This window comes from Rattus norvegicus, chromosome 16, assembly GCF_036323735.1.
Source record: "Rattus norvegicus strain BN/NHsdMcwi chromosome 16, GRCr8, whole genome shotgun sequence".
Taxonomy (NCBI): Eukaryota; Metazoa; Chordata; class Mammalia; order Rodentia; family Muridae; genus Rattus; species Rattus norvegicus.
This window is the reverse complement of record NC_086034.1, coordinates 69,863,500-69,881,749: the sequence shown is the minus strand read 5'-3', so window position 1 is coordinate 69,881,749 and position 18,250 is coordinate 69,863,500. Positions and strand designations below refer to the sequence as shown.

The window sequence follows — 18,250 nt, the reverse complement described above, 5'->3', positions numbered from 1 at the left end:
CTCACGATTTTTCAACTATGTGCTTTTTTTTGTTGTTTAAAGTTATACTTGGGTCAAACAAAAACAGTTTTGAAAACCATTTCCATGTTTTAAGGTGAGTAGAGAAGAGACTTAACAACAGGCTATAAAAACCCTTTAATGTTTTTAATGCCTTATTTTTGCAGATTGGCGAGAAAGCAGAATAAACAGCCATTGCTCAGCTCTCCCCATGTATGCACCCTGAGCGTCATCCTTGATGGGGAGAAGCAGAGTGCATTTGTGTGGGCTTCCTATTCTCTGGAAGATATTTTCCTGGCAGTGTGAAGGCATTTGAGTTCTAAAAATTCGGGCAGAATCTCTTAGGCAAACTGAGTTGCTGATTATATCCTCTGGATCAAGCATTTTGAAGGAGCGTTTTAAGAAGTAAATTCATTGGAGGTGCAAAGGTCTATCTTGCCTCACTTTTAGCTACATTCTGCAGAAGACCAGGACACCTCCACTGACCTCTTCAACTGCATTTAACCCATGTCCGTACTCCTAAGATCCAAGGTCACCCGCAAAGGTCATCCCCAGAGGTACTTACAGGCTATGCGCACGGAAGCTTTCCTACTCTTGGAAGTTCCAAGGTGGCTCCACGCAACACACTGGCACCAGTAGTCCTCGGGCCCATGGAAGTCCTCCACCTGCTGCCTGGTGACATTGATAAACACCTCCCGGACCTTCAAGCCTGATGGGCAGACAGAGAACATTAGGTGAGGCCACTGTATTTCTCTATCTGAGAGGTAAGGCTAGCCAAACCTTTTCTTTTTAATTAAACAATTCTGTTTTTAATCAAGGCAAGGTTTTAATTACTGTGACAGTAATATATTACTGCTAATTAAATTCCACTAGCTGAGTAGGCTGTAAAGTGCACACACAAAGTATTATCAACTGACGCAGTGCCATGGAATAGAATAGCATTCCTATTATACTGACCTGGCGCTCTCAGGGCTCTCAGGCTGAGTATAAAATGCACTGTGAGGAATATGTACTAAGGTAATGTCTAGAACCTGATCATCTCCACATAATAAGCTCTGGGACAGAGTTTCAAGTTGTTCTTAGAGTGGCTACGGGGTTTTGTAGCCAAGGAAACGTTACTGTAATAGTATGGCTTGAAAGAAAAGTGTGTGTGTGTGTGTGTGTGTGTGTGTGTGTGTGTGTGAGAGAGAGAGAGAGAGAGAGAGAGAGAGAGAGAGAGAGAGAGAGAGAGATAGAGAGAGAGGGGGGGGCGGGGAATAAACAGACCAGGAATTCAAGAAATGGCCCAAACGGTGGTATCAAAGGTTGAGAACAAAGCCTGTGGGATACAAAACGAATGGACAGGAGAAACAAGAAACAGACATGTTGACCTATAATCTAATAACCAAGTCAGAGGACCAAGGAAAACTCTCAGAGTAGTGGTGGGAGTGGTTTGGGCAAGGGCTGTAGGAACAGCAGAAAAGAAACCTCTATGCTTGGATAAAGCCGAAGATTTTGAAGCTTTCAGTGAGATCTTTCTGAATTTGCATTTTCCTTCTAATCATTAGGAATATGCTTGGTAACTGTAACTGCAGATCTCAGGCTCCTTCCTTCTTCTGACCAAGGACACTGGGGTCCTTCGAGAAGGTTGGCTAACCTTCACGGAGTGTCAGGGATGAAGGAGGACATTCCTCCTAGAGTTGCTTAATGACAATAAGGTCCCAGTCCCTAGAGCTCTCATGCCACTCTGTCCCACAGACACTGGCTGACACTGGCCTTCTCCTTAGGAATGCGTAGTCAAAGCCTGAGTACGGAAGCCCAGCACCACAGTGAGCCTAGAGTTCTTTCCTCACTGCGTGTGCACATCGCCCAAAGATGGAATACGTTCTTCTATCCCCATAATGTAGACAAAAAACACCCCGTGACTTAGAGACGAGAGTCACCCGGTTACACCATGGTTTATTGATGGAACATCTGGTGGCTGTCCCCTGCTTCTGTCTTATAAACTAATACTGAGGCTTTTCACAACGAAATGCCTATTCCTGTGCTTACTTTGTTCTTGATTATGGAAATAAGACTAGTATGAAAAAGAAGTGAGGAAAAATTAAATGGCTGATTTGGATATTTTTCACCCTCAAGTTCAAAAAGAATTTGGACAAATTTGCCTCATATTACCATACCCTGTTTTCTCCTGATTGCTTGTTGCCTTTTGAAGCCTGCTCTCTGCTGAAGGAAATCACAGTGGGGGATGTTTCTGGGGGAAGAGGGGAGGTGATGAGGAGCTGGGCGGGAGTATTATAAACCGGTCAGGATGTATTGTATGAGAGAAGAATGTGCTTACAGATTGTATTTGAGAAGAAACAAGCAAACAAACAAACAAAGACACCAACAAACAAAACAAAACAAAAACTAAAAGTAATTAGCAGCAAAGAAGGAGTTGGGGGTGGGGTCATTCCAATTCAAGTGAGACAAAGATTCTGCACAGAAGTAGAATAGAAGTTGGCCTCTGCTAGTGGCTGGGCCTAAATGGTATCTAAGAACAGAAGTGAACTAATCCCCTGGAGAACATCCAGGCCACCCAATCACTAATGTATTATTCATAATATGTGACAAGAGGCCGTTGTAGGCACAAAAAAACATCATGCACAATACGAGGTAAGCTTCCTAAGTTTGAAGGAGGTCCCACACAACACTCCTCTAGGTGTCTGTTAACAGTCCACATTTCTTCTGGTGGAAAGCTCCAATCTGTGGATTTCGCCAGAGCAAAGAAGCATGGACTTTTAGAGGTGATGGCATTGCTGCGTTTCTACCATCATTGCACACAACTAAAGGGCTCAAGTGACATTTGCCTGGTACTGAACAAGCTCCAGGTCCCATCCTGGCAATGATAAACGGTAAGCACAATGATAAACGGTTAAGTATAGCAGGGCCAGGGCACTGGAAATGGAGGAGTCTGTTAGCAAAGGGAAAAAAAGAGAAAAGTACAGGGAAAATGAAGTCCCTAAAACAAACCCATTTCTTTCTTTCTTTCTTTTTTTTTTTTATTCTTTAACTTGAGTATTTCTTATATACATTTCGAGTGTTATTCCCTTTCCCGGTATCCGGGCAAACATCCCCCTCCCCCCTCCCCTTCCTATGGGTGTTCCCCTCCCAACCCTCCCCCCATTGCCACCCTCCCCCCCACAGTCTAGTTAACTAGGGGTTCAGTCTTAGCAGGACCCAGGGCTTCCCCTTCCACTGGTGCTCTTACTAGGATATTCATTGCTACCTATGAGGTCAGAGTCCAGGGTCAGTCCATGTATAGTCTTTAGGTAGAGGCTTAGTCCCTGGAAGCTCTGGTTGCTTGGCATTGTTGTACATATGGGGTCTCGAGCCCCTTCAAGCTCTTCCAGTTCTTTCTCTGATTCCTTCAACGGGGGTCCTATTCTCAGTTCAGTGGTTTGCTGCTAGCATTCGCCTCTGTATTTGCTGTATTCTGGCTGTGTCTCTCAGGAGCAATCTACATCCGGCTCCTGTCAGTCTGCACTTCTTTGCTTCATCCATCTTGTCTAATTGGGTGGCTGTATATGTATGGGCCACATGTGGGGCAGGCTCTGAGTGGGTGTTCCTTCTGCCTCTGTTTTAATCTTTGCCTCTCCCTTCCCTGCCAAGGGTATTCTTTTTCCTCACTTAAAGAAGGAGTGAAGCATTCACATTTTGATCATCCGTCTTGAGTTTCATTTGTTCTAGGCATCTAGGGTAATTCAAGCATTTGGGCTAATAGCCACTTATCAATGAGTGCATACCATGTATGTCTTTCTGTGATTGGGTTAGTTCACTCAGGATGATATTTTCCAGTTCCAACCATTTGCCTACGAATTTCATAAACTCATTGTTTTTGATAGCTGAGTAATATTCCATTGTGTAGATGTACCACATTTTCTGTATCCATTCCTCTGTTGAAGGGCATCTGGGTTCTTTCCAGTTTCTGGCTATTATAAATAAGGCTGCGATGAACATAGTGGAGCACGTGTCTCTTTTATCTGTTGAGGCATCTTTTGGGTATATGCCCAAGAGAGGTATAGCTGGATCCTCAGGCAGTTCAATGTCCAATTTTCTGAGGAACCTCCAGACTGATTTCCAGAATGGTTTTACCAGTCTGCAATCCCACCAACAATGGAGGAGTGTTCCTCTTTCTCCACATCCTCGCCAGCATCTGCTGTCACCTGAGTTTTTGATCTTATCCATTCTCACTGGTGTGAGGTGAAATCTCAGGGTTGTTTTGATTTGCATTTCCCTCATGACTAAAGATGTTGAACATTTCTTTAGGTGTTTCTCAGCCATTCGGCATTCCTCAGCTGTGAATTCTTTGTTTAGCTCTGAACCCCATTTTTTAATAGGGTTATTTGTTTCCCTGCAGTCTAACTTCTTGAGTTCTTTGTATATTTTGGATATAAGGCCTCTATCTGTTGTAGGATTGGTAAAGATCTTTTCCCAATCTGTTGGTTGCCGTTTTGTCCTAACCACAGTGTCCTTTGCCTTACAGAAGCTTTGCAGTTTTATGAGATCCCATTCGTTGATTCTTGATCTTAGAGCGTAAGCCATTGGTGTTTTGTTCAGGAAATTTTTTCCAGTGCCCATGTGTTCCAGATGCTTCCCTAGTTTTTCTTCTATTAGTTTGAGTGTGTCTGGAACAAACCCATTTCTTGAGAAAGTGTCTAGGAGTGGGGCCCACATACTGTTAAGGGAAGTTGAAGAGTTAAAGACCAGGAATGAGCTGTGCAGGGGAGAGCCTGTTGACATCTGACATCATGCTCTTCAACTTAAGACAAATGGATAATCTGTTTTGAAGAGTTAAGGAGAGAAGAAAGGATCAAACCAATACTGCAGGTGAGAAGGGCAGCCTGGGACTGGACACTTACTGTGTCAGAAAGCACCGGACCTTTGTAAAGCAGGCCCTCAACTCTATGCCCTGCTGGTGGGAGTGTAAATTAGTCAGGCTGCTATGAAAATCAGTATGTGGGTTTTCGGGAAAACATCACTAATATATGATCCAGCTATACCACTCTTGGGCATACACCCGGGGGAATTAAATGGAGACAGCTGTACATCCCTACTAGCTGTGGCACTGTTCACAGTAGCTGTCCTGAAATTAGCCCATGGAACCGCCACCAGATGAGTGGATGAAGTCCATGTGCTATTTATTCACAGTGGATTGTTACCCAGCCATTAAGGAAAAAAAAATATGTTACTTATTTATGAGATAAGGGATGGAACTGGAGATCCTCATATTAAACGAGCTGCCGAAGAAAACAAAAACAAATTGCAAAGTAGAAGGGGACTCCGTGGTGTCAGGAGACTAAATAGAGGATGGGGGCTGACAGTGCACGGGTGGGTGGGTGTGGACAAATTGCACCAACATTGACATGGAACCCCATTATTTTGTGCATATATATATCATATATATATCATTTGAAAAAGACCTATTATTTGCTTTAGGTATATGAGTATGCTGTCACTGACACCATAGAAGAGGATACTAGATCCTATTACAGATGGTTATGACTCAACATGTTCTTGCTAGGACTTGAACTCAGGACCTTTGGAAGAGTAGCCTGTGCTCTGAACTGCTGAGCCATCTCTTCAGCTCCAATATCTAACATTTTTAGATACGATAAACTTGAAAGGTAAAAACGTAGTTGAGCCACTCTTCTGTTCTCATTCCAGCCAACTTGTGAATCGATCTAATCCACCTCAGAATATCTCAGAGGGGCCACATATTCAAGTCAGAAAACAGGGAGTATACGCATCCGAACAACCAATTTGCATAACCCCCTTACCCCAAGGACACACAGAATTCATTTTAGTCAAGTGTGGTTAGACTTGCAGATGTACAAATGACTGGCATGAAGGATGAAATTTACAAAGCTAGCAAAAAGCTGGCCCAGCCTGCCACATTCAGCCACACAGGGAGCAGAAAGCACCAGGGCAAACAGAAGGCAGGAGGGGGAAAGAAACTGAATAAGAGATTTCCTGCTTTGTTCCCATGAAAGGGAATCAAAACGGAAGGATGGTAAAGCCCAGAATGGCTAATTTGAGTAATGTCACAAAATGACTACCTATTTGGTCCTGGGGTTAGGACAGGGAATGGTTGCTTGGAGTATAGGAGCTGTACCAAGGATGTGCACAGAGCCTGGACTAGTTTGTATGTGCTGCCCTGATCTTCCGAGTACTCCCCACAGGATCAACAGGCCCTAAACCTGCTTGACCAAATCTATACAGAGACATTTACAGGGCACTTTGGCAAGAGCAAAGAGAAAAGAAGTCCCTATCTCAAGGAGAGCGGAACTTACATTGCTCTATTTTTGGTTATTCTTTATGACATCCCATCTAGGATAGAGGGGGAAAGCCTTAAGTCATGAATCCAACATGAGGATGGCTCAGCTAGCATTCCATTTCATATGTTCTTTAAGGGGTCACAAAGCACAGCCCATACAAATGAACTGCTTCCTGAGCACGGTATATTCTTCTAATCGGCATTATCAAGGTAGCAGATCACAAATGACATTTCAACACACACACACACACACACACACACACACACACACGTATTAATTACTTGATGACACCTCCTTCAAACATGAGGGCTCCAGTTGGTCTGACCGTCGTGTCTAAGAACACCTTAATGTCTTTATATCTGTTGTGTTTTACCCAGCATAACAAAACAATGCTGCTTTGATAAGGTGTCTTTCTCAAAAAGTAGGACATCCTTTATCAAATCTCCAGTTCTTTTGTGATTACACACACACATACACACACACACACACACACACACACACACACACACACTTACCTCTGCATATACAGGTAGTAGGTAGGCACGTATGAGAATCTACATCCACATCTGGGAAACATCTAAGCAGAAGCTCTCTCTACTAAGGTAACTTCTCCTATCATCTCCACTAAAGTCCACCCATCTGTGTTGCAAGCAGATATAGCTAAGTACTTTTCTGTCTCCAGAGACTGCAGCTAACTTGATTGTGGGAAATGCTACGGTGGTGGAAAAGTTCCAGACTAACAACACATAGCATCTTGTTAAGAAGGAAGCATGGCACCCAATAACTTGCATGACTCTAATAAGCATGGAGAAGCCCAACCCTTTCACTTGCCATGCAAATTATGCCCATCGGCCTTTGCTCTGGGAGTAGGGTCTCACAGAATATAAAACTAGAACTATAGTACTGATATGCTAATAAGCTTTCTGGGCTCTGGGATGGTTTAGTTGTGGATAGACTAACATTGGCAGCAGATGAATAATCGCTCTGCATGTTCTAAACATAACAGAACAGCTCAGAACTTCATCATTTGTCAGCTTTATTTGTTTAAATGAGAAAAATGCTGACAGCAGTTAGTGCTGTAATCCCCTTATTTATCAGATAGAAAACACGAGTTACTTTTAGCAGGTTTAATCCTTCAGGGAGAGGAAAAGTTAGAGCGCTTCCCAACTAATTGAAGGTAGATGTTTCACAATTCAAGGCAGAGAACAAGTGTACAAGTGAAGTGGGCGGGGGGGGGAGGGAGATGGCGAAAGAGAAGAGAATTAACATGATTTATATCTGGCAAATTTTCAATAAAAGGACTACACGGTCTTAGGGTAAGATCCTAACTTGGTGTGTAGAGCATAAAGGATCCCAGAGTAGTATTTAACATTCAGAGCCATGCCAACGACAGCCTGGTGCCTACTAACAGCTGTCCTCCTGCCTTTTATCTACAGCTCATTATCACACCAGCTCAAAGCTCAGCGCTAGCATTCTGCCTGGTTATGGTTGCAGCCAGTTCTTGGATGCACCTGGCGATGGGCACTCGGGGAGGGATGCGACACAGTTCCCACGTGCTCACCACCCCGGACAGCTTCCCTTCTCTCAGTTGGAGTTCTCTAGGGTAGGATGCTCAGTTTATTACACAGAATAAGCAAATCCCAGAAGAACGCTAGGATCCTTCTCTGTCTTTAAACAAGCTTTGCTTTTTTTCCAAACCATATGAAAGTGGCGATTGCCTAGAGAGCTTGGTTGGAGGGGCGTTGCTTTCTTATGGGAAACTTCGGACCTGTTTTCTTGTTCTGCCCTTTTTCTAGCCACATTCCACATATTCTATGCTTTATTTTCCAGTTGGTGTTGAGAGGTTTCAGAGTTATATGGGCATTAACCACGTAAGTCATTATTCAGCTTTCTGTAGAAAAAAGTCCCGAAGGACCATAGCAATACGATTTCGATTTCATGAGTTACAGTGCCTTGCTCAGCTCTTAGAGGGAAGGGAGGAACCCGGGTGTTCACTAGTGGCATTAATCTCTGACTTCCATGAGCTTTTGCCACTGACCCTCAAAGCCATGAGAGGACTCAGCCCTTCGGATGGCTAGCTGTTGCCCTGAGGTGGCCTCACCTTCTCCCTCCACAGGCTCAGTAGTTAGTAAATTGCCCATTCTCCCGGAAGAACTGCTTTCATCGCTTAAGTAAGCCAATGCTTTCTATTTATTTCTTGTGGTTCCCAGGTTAGACTCTAAAGTTGTGCATGAGTAATAGAAAACTTTCCCCGTATTTTGAATAATCACTTATTAGCACCGTTCAGTTGTTGTAATGGTGCAATGCCCTTGTGCTATTATAATGCTATTATAATGTTTCAAAGCCTTTTAAAATTGTTAAGCGAAGTGCAAGGCCCTGGGTTCGGTCCCCAGCTCCGAAAAAAAAGAACCAAAAAAAAAAATTGTTAAGCACCATAATATAAGAAACTAATCAAAGACATTATAGAGTTGGTGGCAGATATTGATCTGAAAAACAAATGTATGGAGGTCCTCATCTATTGTCTACTTTTGTGACAAGTGCCAAGAGCGTCGTCACAACAACCTATAAGGATTAATGTCATCACTGTGTGAAAGGAGACCATACCTTAAGCTGCCCTACCCATTCAGTGACATCTTCTATGACAACGGAACTACAGAATATTATAAGACCACACAAAATGGACTTATCACCCCCTTAGAGAAAAAAAAATGGCTTCTTGATGGTCTGGGTACCATTCTCCCTTTGTCTTGAAGGCGTCAAGGACACTCACTGTGAAGCTTAATTTCTATGGCAGGACATCACTGCGCACATGGATCACCTGTGTTTCTGAAACTACGGTTCTCTGGAAAAGCTGTCATGAAAATCTAATCATTGCATATTGTGGGTGAACTTAGCTGTCTCCAGACCAGCATGCTACTGAAAGTAGTAAATTAAATATAGATAATTAAAAGGATGGACCATGTTTCATTTTACTGGCAGATGACTAATTAGGGTAAATGTCTTTTGCCTCCTTATCCTAGCAACGAGATTAAAATATATTCTGACAAAAAAGAAGAAAAAGAAATCCTCATCCTTTGAATGTGTGTGTGTGCACTACGTGTAATGAACGTTCTTTGGTTTCCCCAGGATAATAAGCACTTCACGAATTCTGCAGAAGTACCACAAGTTCAGACTTAAGTACAGAAGTGAAGAATATACCCAAGCGCTCCAGTTTCTTCCGCACTGGAGATTAGAATTAATCAGCTCAGAGGTGTCTGGCAGAGGCAAGCAAATTAACTTGAGAATGTTGTCTGATAATAGCAAGAAGAAGAAACTTCAGAGACAGAAATGGATGCAGTGAGGTCACTCAGAGGATACCATTTCATATATGACTTACTTTTAAGCCACATTTCACTGGGGCAAACAGGATCATGGTTCCCAATGCTATGCCCTAGTCAATGATTTTCTTTTCCCACGGCCATGGAAGCCACTTCTTTGCAGCCTAAGTTCATGATGTATGTTATTTGACATGTGTTATTTGACATGCGTTAAATGGATATGACATAAATGAATCATATCCAAGTAATAAAATATTATTCAGTAAAGTAAAATAATTCATGGATGTCTCTTTAATCTTTTCGGAGTCATCAAAATGTGATGGTAAATTTTTGAATCATCAGACACTTGCTAAGTTTTAAAATAAAAAGCTTTAGAATATCAAACTTATATCATTTGAAGGATAACCTTGACAGAGTATTTGCTGTGTATCAAGGGCTGGGCTGAATAAAGCATATGTATTAAGTTCTATAGCTGTCAAGGCAATGGTGGTAGATACATTTATTACTCCATTTTATACCAGGAGAGACCTGAAAGGAAGCAATGAGGCACACCATCTAGTGGAAGTGTTTGTTAATGGAGAGCTACACCCCAAACACATGTAAGGATCTTCGAACATCCATACCCACCGTTTTGACCATGAGCAAATTGTTACTGTTGTTGTTTCGCTTCGTCTGAGATCTTTTATAATTCAAACTTCAAATTAAAAGTCATACAACTTCATGTTACATTAACAGAACAGGTTGAAAAATTAACCAAAAATAATTGCTCAAGAATTTAGGATCCGTGGGAAGGTAGGGACAGGAGGATTACAAGGTCCATGCCATCATGGACTACAGAGTGAGCTCCATGCCAGCCTCGGCTACGTAGTGAGACCCTGACCTAAGAAGTGTTTGGTCAGTGCCAGGGAGTAAGGACCTGCTTCTAGCGCTGTTAAAGTTAGACTGAAGGAAAATGGTGTCCAAACTTTTTGTTCTTGTTGTGTTGTTGTAGGATACCTTAAACAAGACACTAGAGACATGTATTTAAGAGTCTGCTACATGTTATGAAGGGAATTCATAATGACTGTCTACCAAACCTTTTAAGATCGTGTCAGTGTTCTCTCAGAACAGGCAATGAACAGGATGGAGTACAGAACTGTGAGGAAGGGCGTTTCTATAAATGTGAGCTCCAAATGCGTACGGACATTGGCAGAAGACTGCGGGGATTGATCACTTCTGTGCTCTGTGGGCTAAAATGTATGTTTCCCTAAGGTGCTTTGGTGATCTGTGAATCATCGAAGACGCTTACACATTGATGGGTTTCCTGGAAGATACTATATTCAAATCCTCATCACCACTGCAGTGAAGTTCTGAGACACGAACTCAAAGATTTAAGACACTTTTATTTCTACTCTTCTGCCTTTTCTCAATACAATCCATTAACCTTTTATCCCAAGAGAAAGGCCCCAGCTGTGTAAAAAGGAATAACGTAGAGTGGAAGGCGTGAAATGATATTCTTTAAAGAGGAAAAAAAACACTTGCCAAGTTTAGACTTTTTCCAGATATACCGGAATACACAGCATTTCACCAGTTCAAGTTGGATAAACAACAGATCATTATTTAAAACAAAAAAAAGCAGAATCTAGGTTATTACTAAACTGAAATCGTTTAGCTTATTGGTAACAGAAGTTTCCCACAGGAACATCACCTTGATTTTGTAGTTGTGTGGTGCTTAATGTCTTTGGTGTGTGTGGTGTTGTAAGGCCTGTGTGCCCCACTTTAATTACTGGATTATTAAATGTATCCCCCATTTCACAGGGGTGTGATTTCTGGGTTGGGATTACTCCACCATTCAAAGCTTCCAGATGTTAACGGAAACAAAATACGGAAGAAGAGACCCATGTTTCCAACCGAAATGAGGCAGAACAAATGAGAGGATTCCTTGGCTCACGCAGAGAACCGAGAGTGTACATTACTAAGAGGTATAGTCACGTCTGTGAAAACACCGTAACTCATGTCAAATAAATTGTACTTTTTCACAGGAAAGAACTCTAGCTCAGGGTTTTCCAAGCTAAATTGCACGAAAACACACAATCCTTTTTCTTCTTATTTGAACGGTTAGATGACGGGTCCAAATTACCAGAAAGACCAAAGGCAGTTTGCAGCTTTTAACTACTGAAAGGACTTATTGCTTCTGATTCAGAAACACGAAAAGATTCCATGCCTCCTTTCAGCACTATCAGGTCCTATGTGTCCCCATCATACCCTTGAAGAAATAAAGCCTATGTCCCAAATATATAGTGTATCAATTATAGTAGTTCGGAAAGGGAAAACTTGTCCAAAGACAGGCCAAGGGTGACTTCATACTGTGCTCTCAGAGAATATGGACGGTTCCCCCTATACTTCTGGACAAATGGTGTCTCCTGTCCTTGAGTTCTCGGTGCCACTCAGTCTTGCTGGATTGGAAGGGATTATTTTACAGATCTCATCAAAAGCCATTTAGTCTTTAACAGAAGTCCAGCCGCATCATCCAGCTTCTTGTAGAGAACCTTAGGTAGATAATGCATCTTCTACTTTTCAATATCTCTGACTATTTTTCCTGTGTACTTACACTCATGTACTGATTTGGGATAAATATCTATACTCATCTCGCTGCTATTTATACCATTATAGCATTAATATAGCGCTGGGGAAACAATCACAGGGTATGGCAATTGACAACTTCCACTAAGAACATGGGGAAAATATGTGAAGAGAAATAGTTATTTCCTATTGGTTCTACCAAGATGACTTACATAACAAGGTTGTGCTTATTATAATATTTCAAAGAAGTAAAATTTAAATTCCTTTCTAGAGACATTTTAAACACACGCGCGCACACACACACACACACACACACACACACACACACACACACATATATATGTTCTCTCCTGATTTTTTCATTTATGAATTTTGTTCTGTGGCAACTTTGAACTACATGACTTTTCTTGGCCTTACAAAAAGAACTGGAGGGCAGATTTTATTTAGAAGAAAATTTAATCAACAATGGTCTCCACAAGACAGAGAATTGCCTAGCAATGCTACTAGAATTAAAAGGGGAAAATAATAACAAAACAAAATATTGTGAAATTACAAGAGGGTGAACTATTCACTTGGCTTGCACTCTTTACCAAGGGCTGGTTAAATGGGGATGGGTTAACAGTGTTAGAGGAATAGCTGATTATTTTACAGCATTCCTCCTTATATTTGGAGCCATTTATACAATGTAGGGTACGGACACCAAAAAATGTATGGCAAACAGCCCCATTGGGCTGCTGGAATTTGAGGCCTCATTGGACATAACAACGTGTTATAACCCACTGCCATTGGTAGGCTACCATTTACTTGATGGGTATGCTTCTGTCATATGCGTCCATGTCTTAGCATCCTGCTATAAAATTCTCATTCTAAAAAGCTGTGTATTGTCCCTGTCGCAACCCTTTCCAACAAGTTCATCTAGTAAGGCCTCATATATCCCATGTTTGGGAATACAGAATAGGAAAATCAATCTGTTTTTTTTCTTTATCTTTAATCATAGCATATCTTTGTTTTTAGGAAATTTTACCTATAATCCTGGAAAGTTTATGCCTAACGACATAAGAAACTGCAGAGAATAAGACATGGAACTCCAAGAGCTCATATACCGAGATTGCGTACACTGTCTAGAAGAACAAAACTCAACGGAGTGAGTTTTGGGGTCTCAGTCTTGGAGCATAAAACCTAAGCAGATTCATGATGGAGAATGGTGATCCATGCGTGGAATTCAAAGAGAACTTGCAAGATTTTCTGAGTTGAAGGAGAATATATGAAGATGTAGGGGCAATGGTTCATAGTGTTGAAGAATATACCTGAAATGAGCATAGTATTTACATCCAGAAGTAGCCATGTCACAAACTACCTATGCCCCATCTCCAACCCACACATTTAAATATAAAGCTGTTAGATGATCTCCCAGATGCCTTCCTTTTCCTTAGTGATATCCCCAGAGTTCACCAACCATGCTATGGTCTTGAGAAGTATACATTCAAAGCAAACAGTTTTTGCCTCCTCTTATCAAATCCCAAAAGGATAGAAATGAGCAACACTTCTGGTAATCCTCTACCAGCCATTTGTAATTCCTTCATCCCAAGTGGACTAAGTTAACAGCATAAGTCTCCCTTACCTCCCTCCTTCCATGCCCCCTCCCTCCCTCCTTCCCTCCTTCCCTCTCTTTTCCTCTCTCTCTCTCTTTTCCTCTCTCTCTCTCTCCTCTCCCTCTCTCCCTCCCTCCCTCCTTCCCTCTCTTTCCCCCCTCTCTCCTCTCTTCCTCCCTCCCTCCCTCCCTCCCTCCTTCCCTCTCTTTTCCTCTCTCTCTCTCTCCTCTCTCTTCCTCCCTCCCTCCCTCCCTCCTTCCCTCTCTTTCCCCCCTCTCTCCTCTCTTCCTCCCTCCCTCCCTCCCTCCCTCCTTCCCTCTCTTTCCCCCCTCTCTCCTCTCTTCCTCCCTCCCTCCCTCCCTCCCACCTTCCCTCTCTTTTCCTCTCTCTCTCTCTCCTCTCCCTCTCTTCCTCCCTCCCTCCCTCCTTCTCTCTCTCTCTCTCCTCTCCCTCTCTTCCTCCCTCCCTCCCTCCTTCCCTCTCTCTCTCTCTCTCTCTCTCTCTCTATCTCTCTCTTTCTCGCTCTCTCTCTCTCTCCCTCTCTTGTTCTTTCTCTCCTCTCTCCAGGCATTGGCAGAATGAATATCCTTTTAAGCAAATTTTTCCTCTCTTACTTTGGAACTCTGCATATTCCACACACTTCTCGGTTATACAGAGCCTCCCTCTCTCTGACTTCTGAGGATGATCTCTCAGGCTTCTTCTGTTCACACTAGACTTTCCATCTCGGCCTTCATTCTTTACAGATAATTCCCAGATGTAATTGTGTGCCCCTGATCTCTGTCAACTCTCTGAACTCTATTTTTTCACTGGAACACATAAGCACTTCAAATTGTGTGTGTCCCAACAATCACCTCTGGATTCTTCTCCCTGCTAATACAATTGGAATTAATTATACTGCCCTCCTGGTTAAAGGTTAATTGATATTAATCTCTCTCCATCCATTTGTTTATCCAATCATCTTTGAAGTCCTGTGTTACTAATGTTTCTGAATTCATGGATACTAAAGTGCTTGTTATAATGGGTACCCAGTTTGTACTCAAGTCTCTGACTTTCCTTTCCTTATCTGAATTATCCAAGACTACAAATTTCCTCGTTTTTGCTTTGCCTTGCAATTCCATACCTCTACGTAGGATTTGTTCTGGAAAGCATACTCTAGTCACTGTACTTCTGGTCTCAATATCATCATCAAAACCAACACATCTATCCAAATGCAGGCCTCCTCCAAATGCCTGTTGTCACCTTTCCCATCACTGATTGCATTCTCTCTCAGTGGCCCTTCTCCAAGATCAGATGTTCTCAACCTCCTCAATGCTGTGACCCTCTAATATAATGCCTCATGTTGTGGTGGCCCCAACTAAAATTATTCTTTGCAATTTCAGAACTACAATTTTGCCACTATCATAGATTGCAATGTAAATATTTGATGTGCAGGATTTCTGATATGTGACTCCCATGAAAGGGTTTGCCACTCGCAGCTTGAGGAACACCGTTGTAGAGCAACATTGTGTTTTAAATCAACTATACTTCCCATTGGGCACACACTAGGCTTGGTCCATTGGCTAATGATGCTGACACTTGCATCATCAAGATGTTCCACACATTCATGGACTGTATCATCAGGGATGCCTATTTGGATCAGTAATGTCCCTTACATAAAATTCCCACTGGGAAGTGGCATTTTCTATGAGTCCACAATACCACATACCTCTCTGAAAACATTCAAACTTCATTTACACGGCACGTGTTGGAATATTTGTTTTGTTCTTTACATATGTTTATAGAACACCCACCTGAGCTATCACTTTTCTATCATTAAATCTTCTGCAAGGTCTAAAATGCACTGAAAACCAGTGTTATATTTAACACAGTGAGCTCACCTGAAACTCTCTAATTATACTGAGGCCTTCCAATTTATTAAAAATTCTAATATCTAGTTAACTGCCCAAATCACCACCCATAAAAAAGAATAATCAAAGGTCAGCTCAAACTGAATCCTGTGAGAGGAGATAAAGTTCAGAAGCATATATGATTTCTGCCACACGGTGACATATAAAACCTTATTAAAAACAAGTTTAATCGTTTATTCATCATTTATGTCTTTTTTAATATTGAAAATAGATTCTTCTCTCATATACTGCATCCAAACCTCACCATTCTGTACCTCCACTCCTTCTAGCTCCTTCTCCCATCTCCCTCTTTCCCTGACCCACTTCCCCTCTTCCATTTTACTTTAGAAAAAAACAGTCTTCCAAGAGACAATGACAAAACATGACAAAACAGGATAAATTAAGACAATACAAAAGCCCTCCTATCAAGGCTGGGGAAGCAAGTAAGTAGGAAGAAAAGAATGCCAAAGCAGGCAAGAGAAATCTGTGACAGTGTGCTAGAGAGGTGGTTCAACGGTTGAGATCACTTGTTGCTCTTACAGAGGCCCCTGGTTTGGCTCTCAGAACTCTCATGGTAGTTCACAACCATGCTTAACTCTAGTTTCAGAGGATGTAATGTCCTCTTCTGACCTAACAGGGCAACAGGCATACATATGGTGTAGATAAATACTTGAAAGCAAAACATTACAATAAAATAAGTAAATGTAAAATTTTTAAAATATTTGAATGTTCTCATCAGAAAATATACTGAGACTTAGTATGAGCTTTTCATGTATATTTAACATCTCTTTGAGCCTCTAATTACTTATCTAGTAGATGTCAATAATTTTTTCTACCGCAGTCAATGATCGTAAATTCCAAAATAATACTTGCCTAGTTAAGGCCTTCATGGCTTTAACACTCAGTAAACTGTAGCTGAGTGTGACTGTATTCTCATCATTTATCAGAAAAATTAGCCACTCTACTAAGGACGAGCCTAAAATCTGCCCATATTGAAAACCCATTAGAATATGGTGCCCTCGTTCTGGTTGTATCACTAATAAACAATAACACAACATGAGAGAGGAACCCAGAAGCCACCAGCTGTGCGAATCAAGACATGAGAGCAATATCCAGGAGGAAAACATAAGAGTGATTGAAATTATGCTGCTTAAAATGGTTTTGATGAAAGATTTAATATTTGCCTCAAAATTATTTAGAATTCCTAAAACAAAAAAAACAGCAAGTGTCTGGCTTCATTTCCGATGGGAATAGTAACTTCATACAATGTGGAGTGTTTGAAGCTGCTATACCGAGCATGAAAAACGCCTCTGAACTATTCTAGAATAAACAACAAAGGAAGGTGTCAGATCACCGACAGATGAGATCATTTGTCTTACATGTCTAAAACGAAGTGACATTACCTGCACCCGCATCGGGGGAGGCAAGTCCTGAATATTCCCTCCCCTCCCCGACTTAAGCGACAAGGTGGGACTCTGGGTAGAGGACTCTGTTTCCTTGGTTGCTTCACCTCTTACCTGAGCTCTCATCCAGGCTTTCTTCTGACACGTGCTCGTTCTGATGGACCCACTCCCCGTTGCATTTGAAGAAGATCTGCATGGCGGGCCTGGCTTTGCACCTGAGTGCGATAGGGTTGCTTTTGATGATGTAGGCATCTTCAGGCTCCTCTATGAAATGGGGCAGAGTTCCAGGGGCAGACGGGATGGAGTCGGGAAGAACTTCGCCACTGTCGGCTCCTGGAAAATCGAAGAGGAGATCAGCACCCGGATTGTATAGCAAAGGCTTAGAAGGCAAATCACAGTGAGGATTCCCCAGCAGCCCCGCCCCCTCATATTCTGAGTTGAAACGCGCAATGTGTACAGTCCCAAGGTGTGCCTAAGGGGTTATCTTCTGAAGGCCCGCCTAGCAAAGACGGAACCTCCAGCAGGGTGTGCCTCCATATTGCTTCAGAACTGAGAGCACGAATGGGAGAGCTCCCAAGTTCAATTAGAATTTGAGCATCTGGGGAAAGAACTGAGATTAAGTAACTCTGGGGTCAAATCTCTAATTTAATCTGAGAAGTGGTTGCCTTGTATTCAGCAAGGATTTCAAGCTACCTCAACTTTGGAGAAAAGGTCGAGAATATATGTAGTTTTCCAGCATATATGAATGAGTGTGGCGGTGGGACAGGATAAATAATATACGTAATTTCCTGGTATGTGTGGATGGGGATGGAGGCTTCCCATCAAAGTCCAATACCTGCTTTCTTTACCTATGAGACTACTGAGTTGTATAGTACATTTTTGGTAACTTTTCAACTTCCTACTTCTTTTTTAAGAACTAGGAGGAATTTCATTCTCTGTCCCCGCGTACTTCTCCATCATGGGACTGACTATGTATTATACCACTAAGGCTGACAGATGAGACAAATCATCAAAAGAACTCCAAACCCAGTTACACTGTTTCTATTCAGAGATCAAGTGGAAATGGCTCTTCACCAACTTTAGAACTCCTGAAGTTCTAGGAAAGGGAAACGCCACAGTAGAGACTGCTTTTCTATCTCACTGATACATTTTGTATGGATTTCAGTCTCAGGCAAGCACCACAAGATGAAGCACTAC

At 42.1% G+C, this 18,250-nt stretch overlaps 1 protein-coding gene across 9 annotated transcripts in view; it reads right to left on the bottom strand.

Annotated features, from left to right (window-relative positions):
* Unc5d (unc-5 netrin receptor D) overlaps positions 1-18,250 on the bottom strand; it is a 546,764-nt gene that overhangs the window by 228,113 nt on the left and 300,401 nt on the right. For all 9 annotated transcript variants that reach the window (XM_017600136.3, XM_017600138.3, XM_039094549.2 and 6 more), the window contains exons 2-3: positions 17,168-17,386; positions 563-706 (exon numbers count right to left, since the gene is read on the bottom strand). In XM_017600136.3, the coding sequence (XP_017455625.1) occupies positions 563-706; positions 17,168-17,386 (363 nt within the window). The remainder of the gene's footprint in view (positions 1-562; positions 707-17,167; positions 17,387-18,250) is intronic.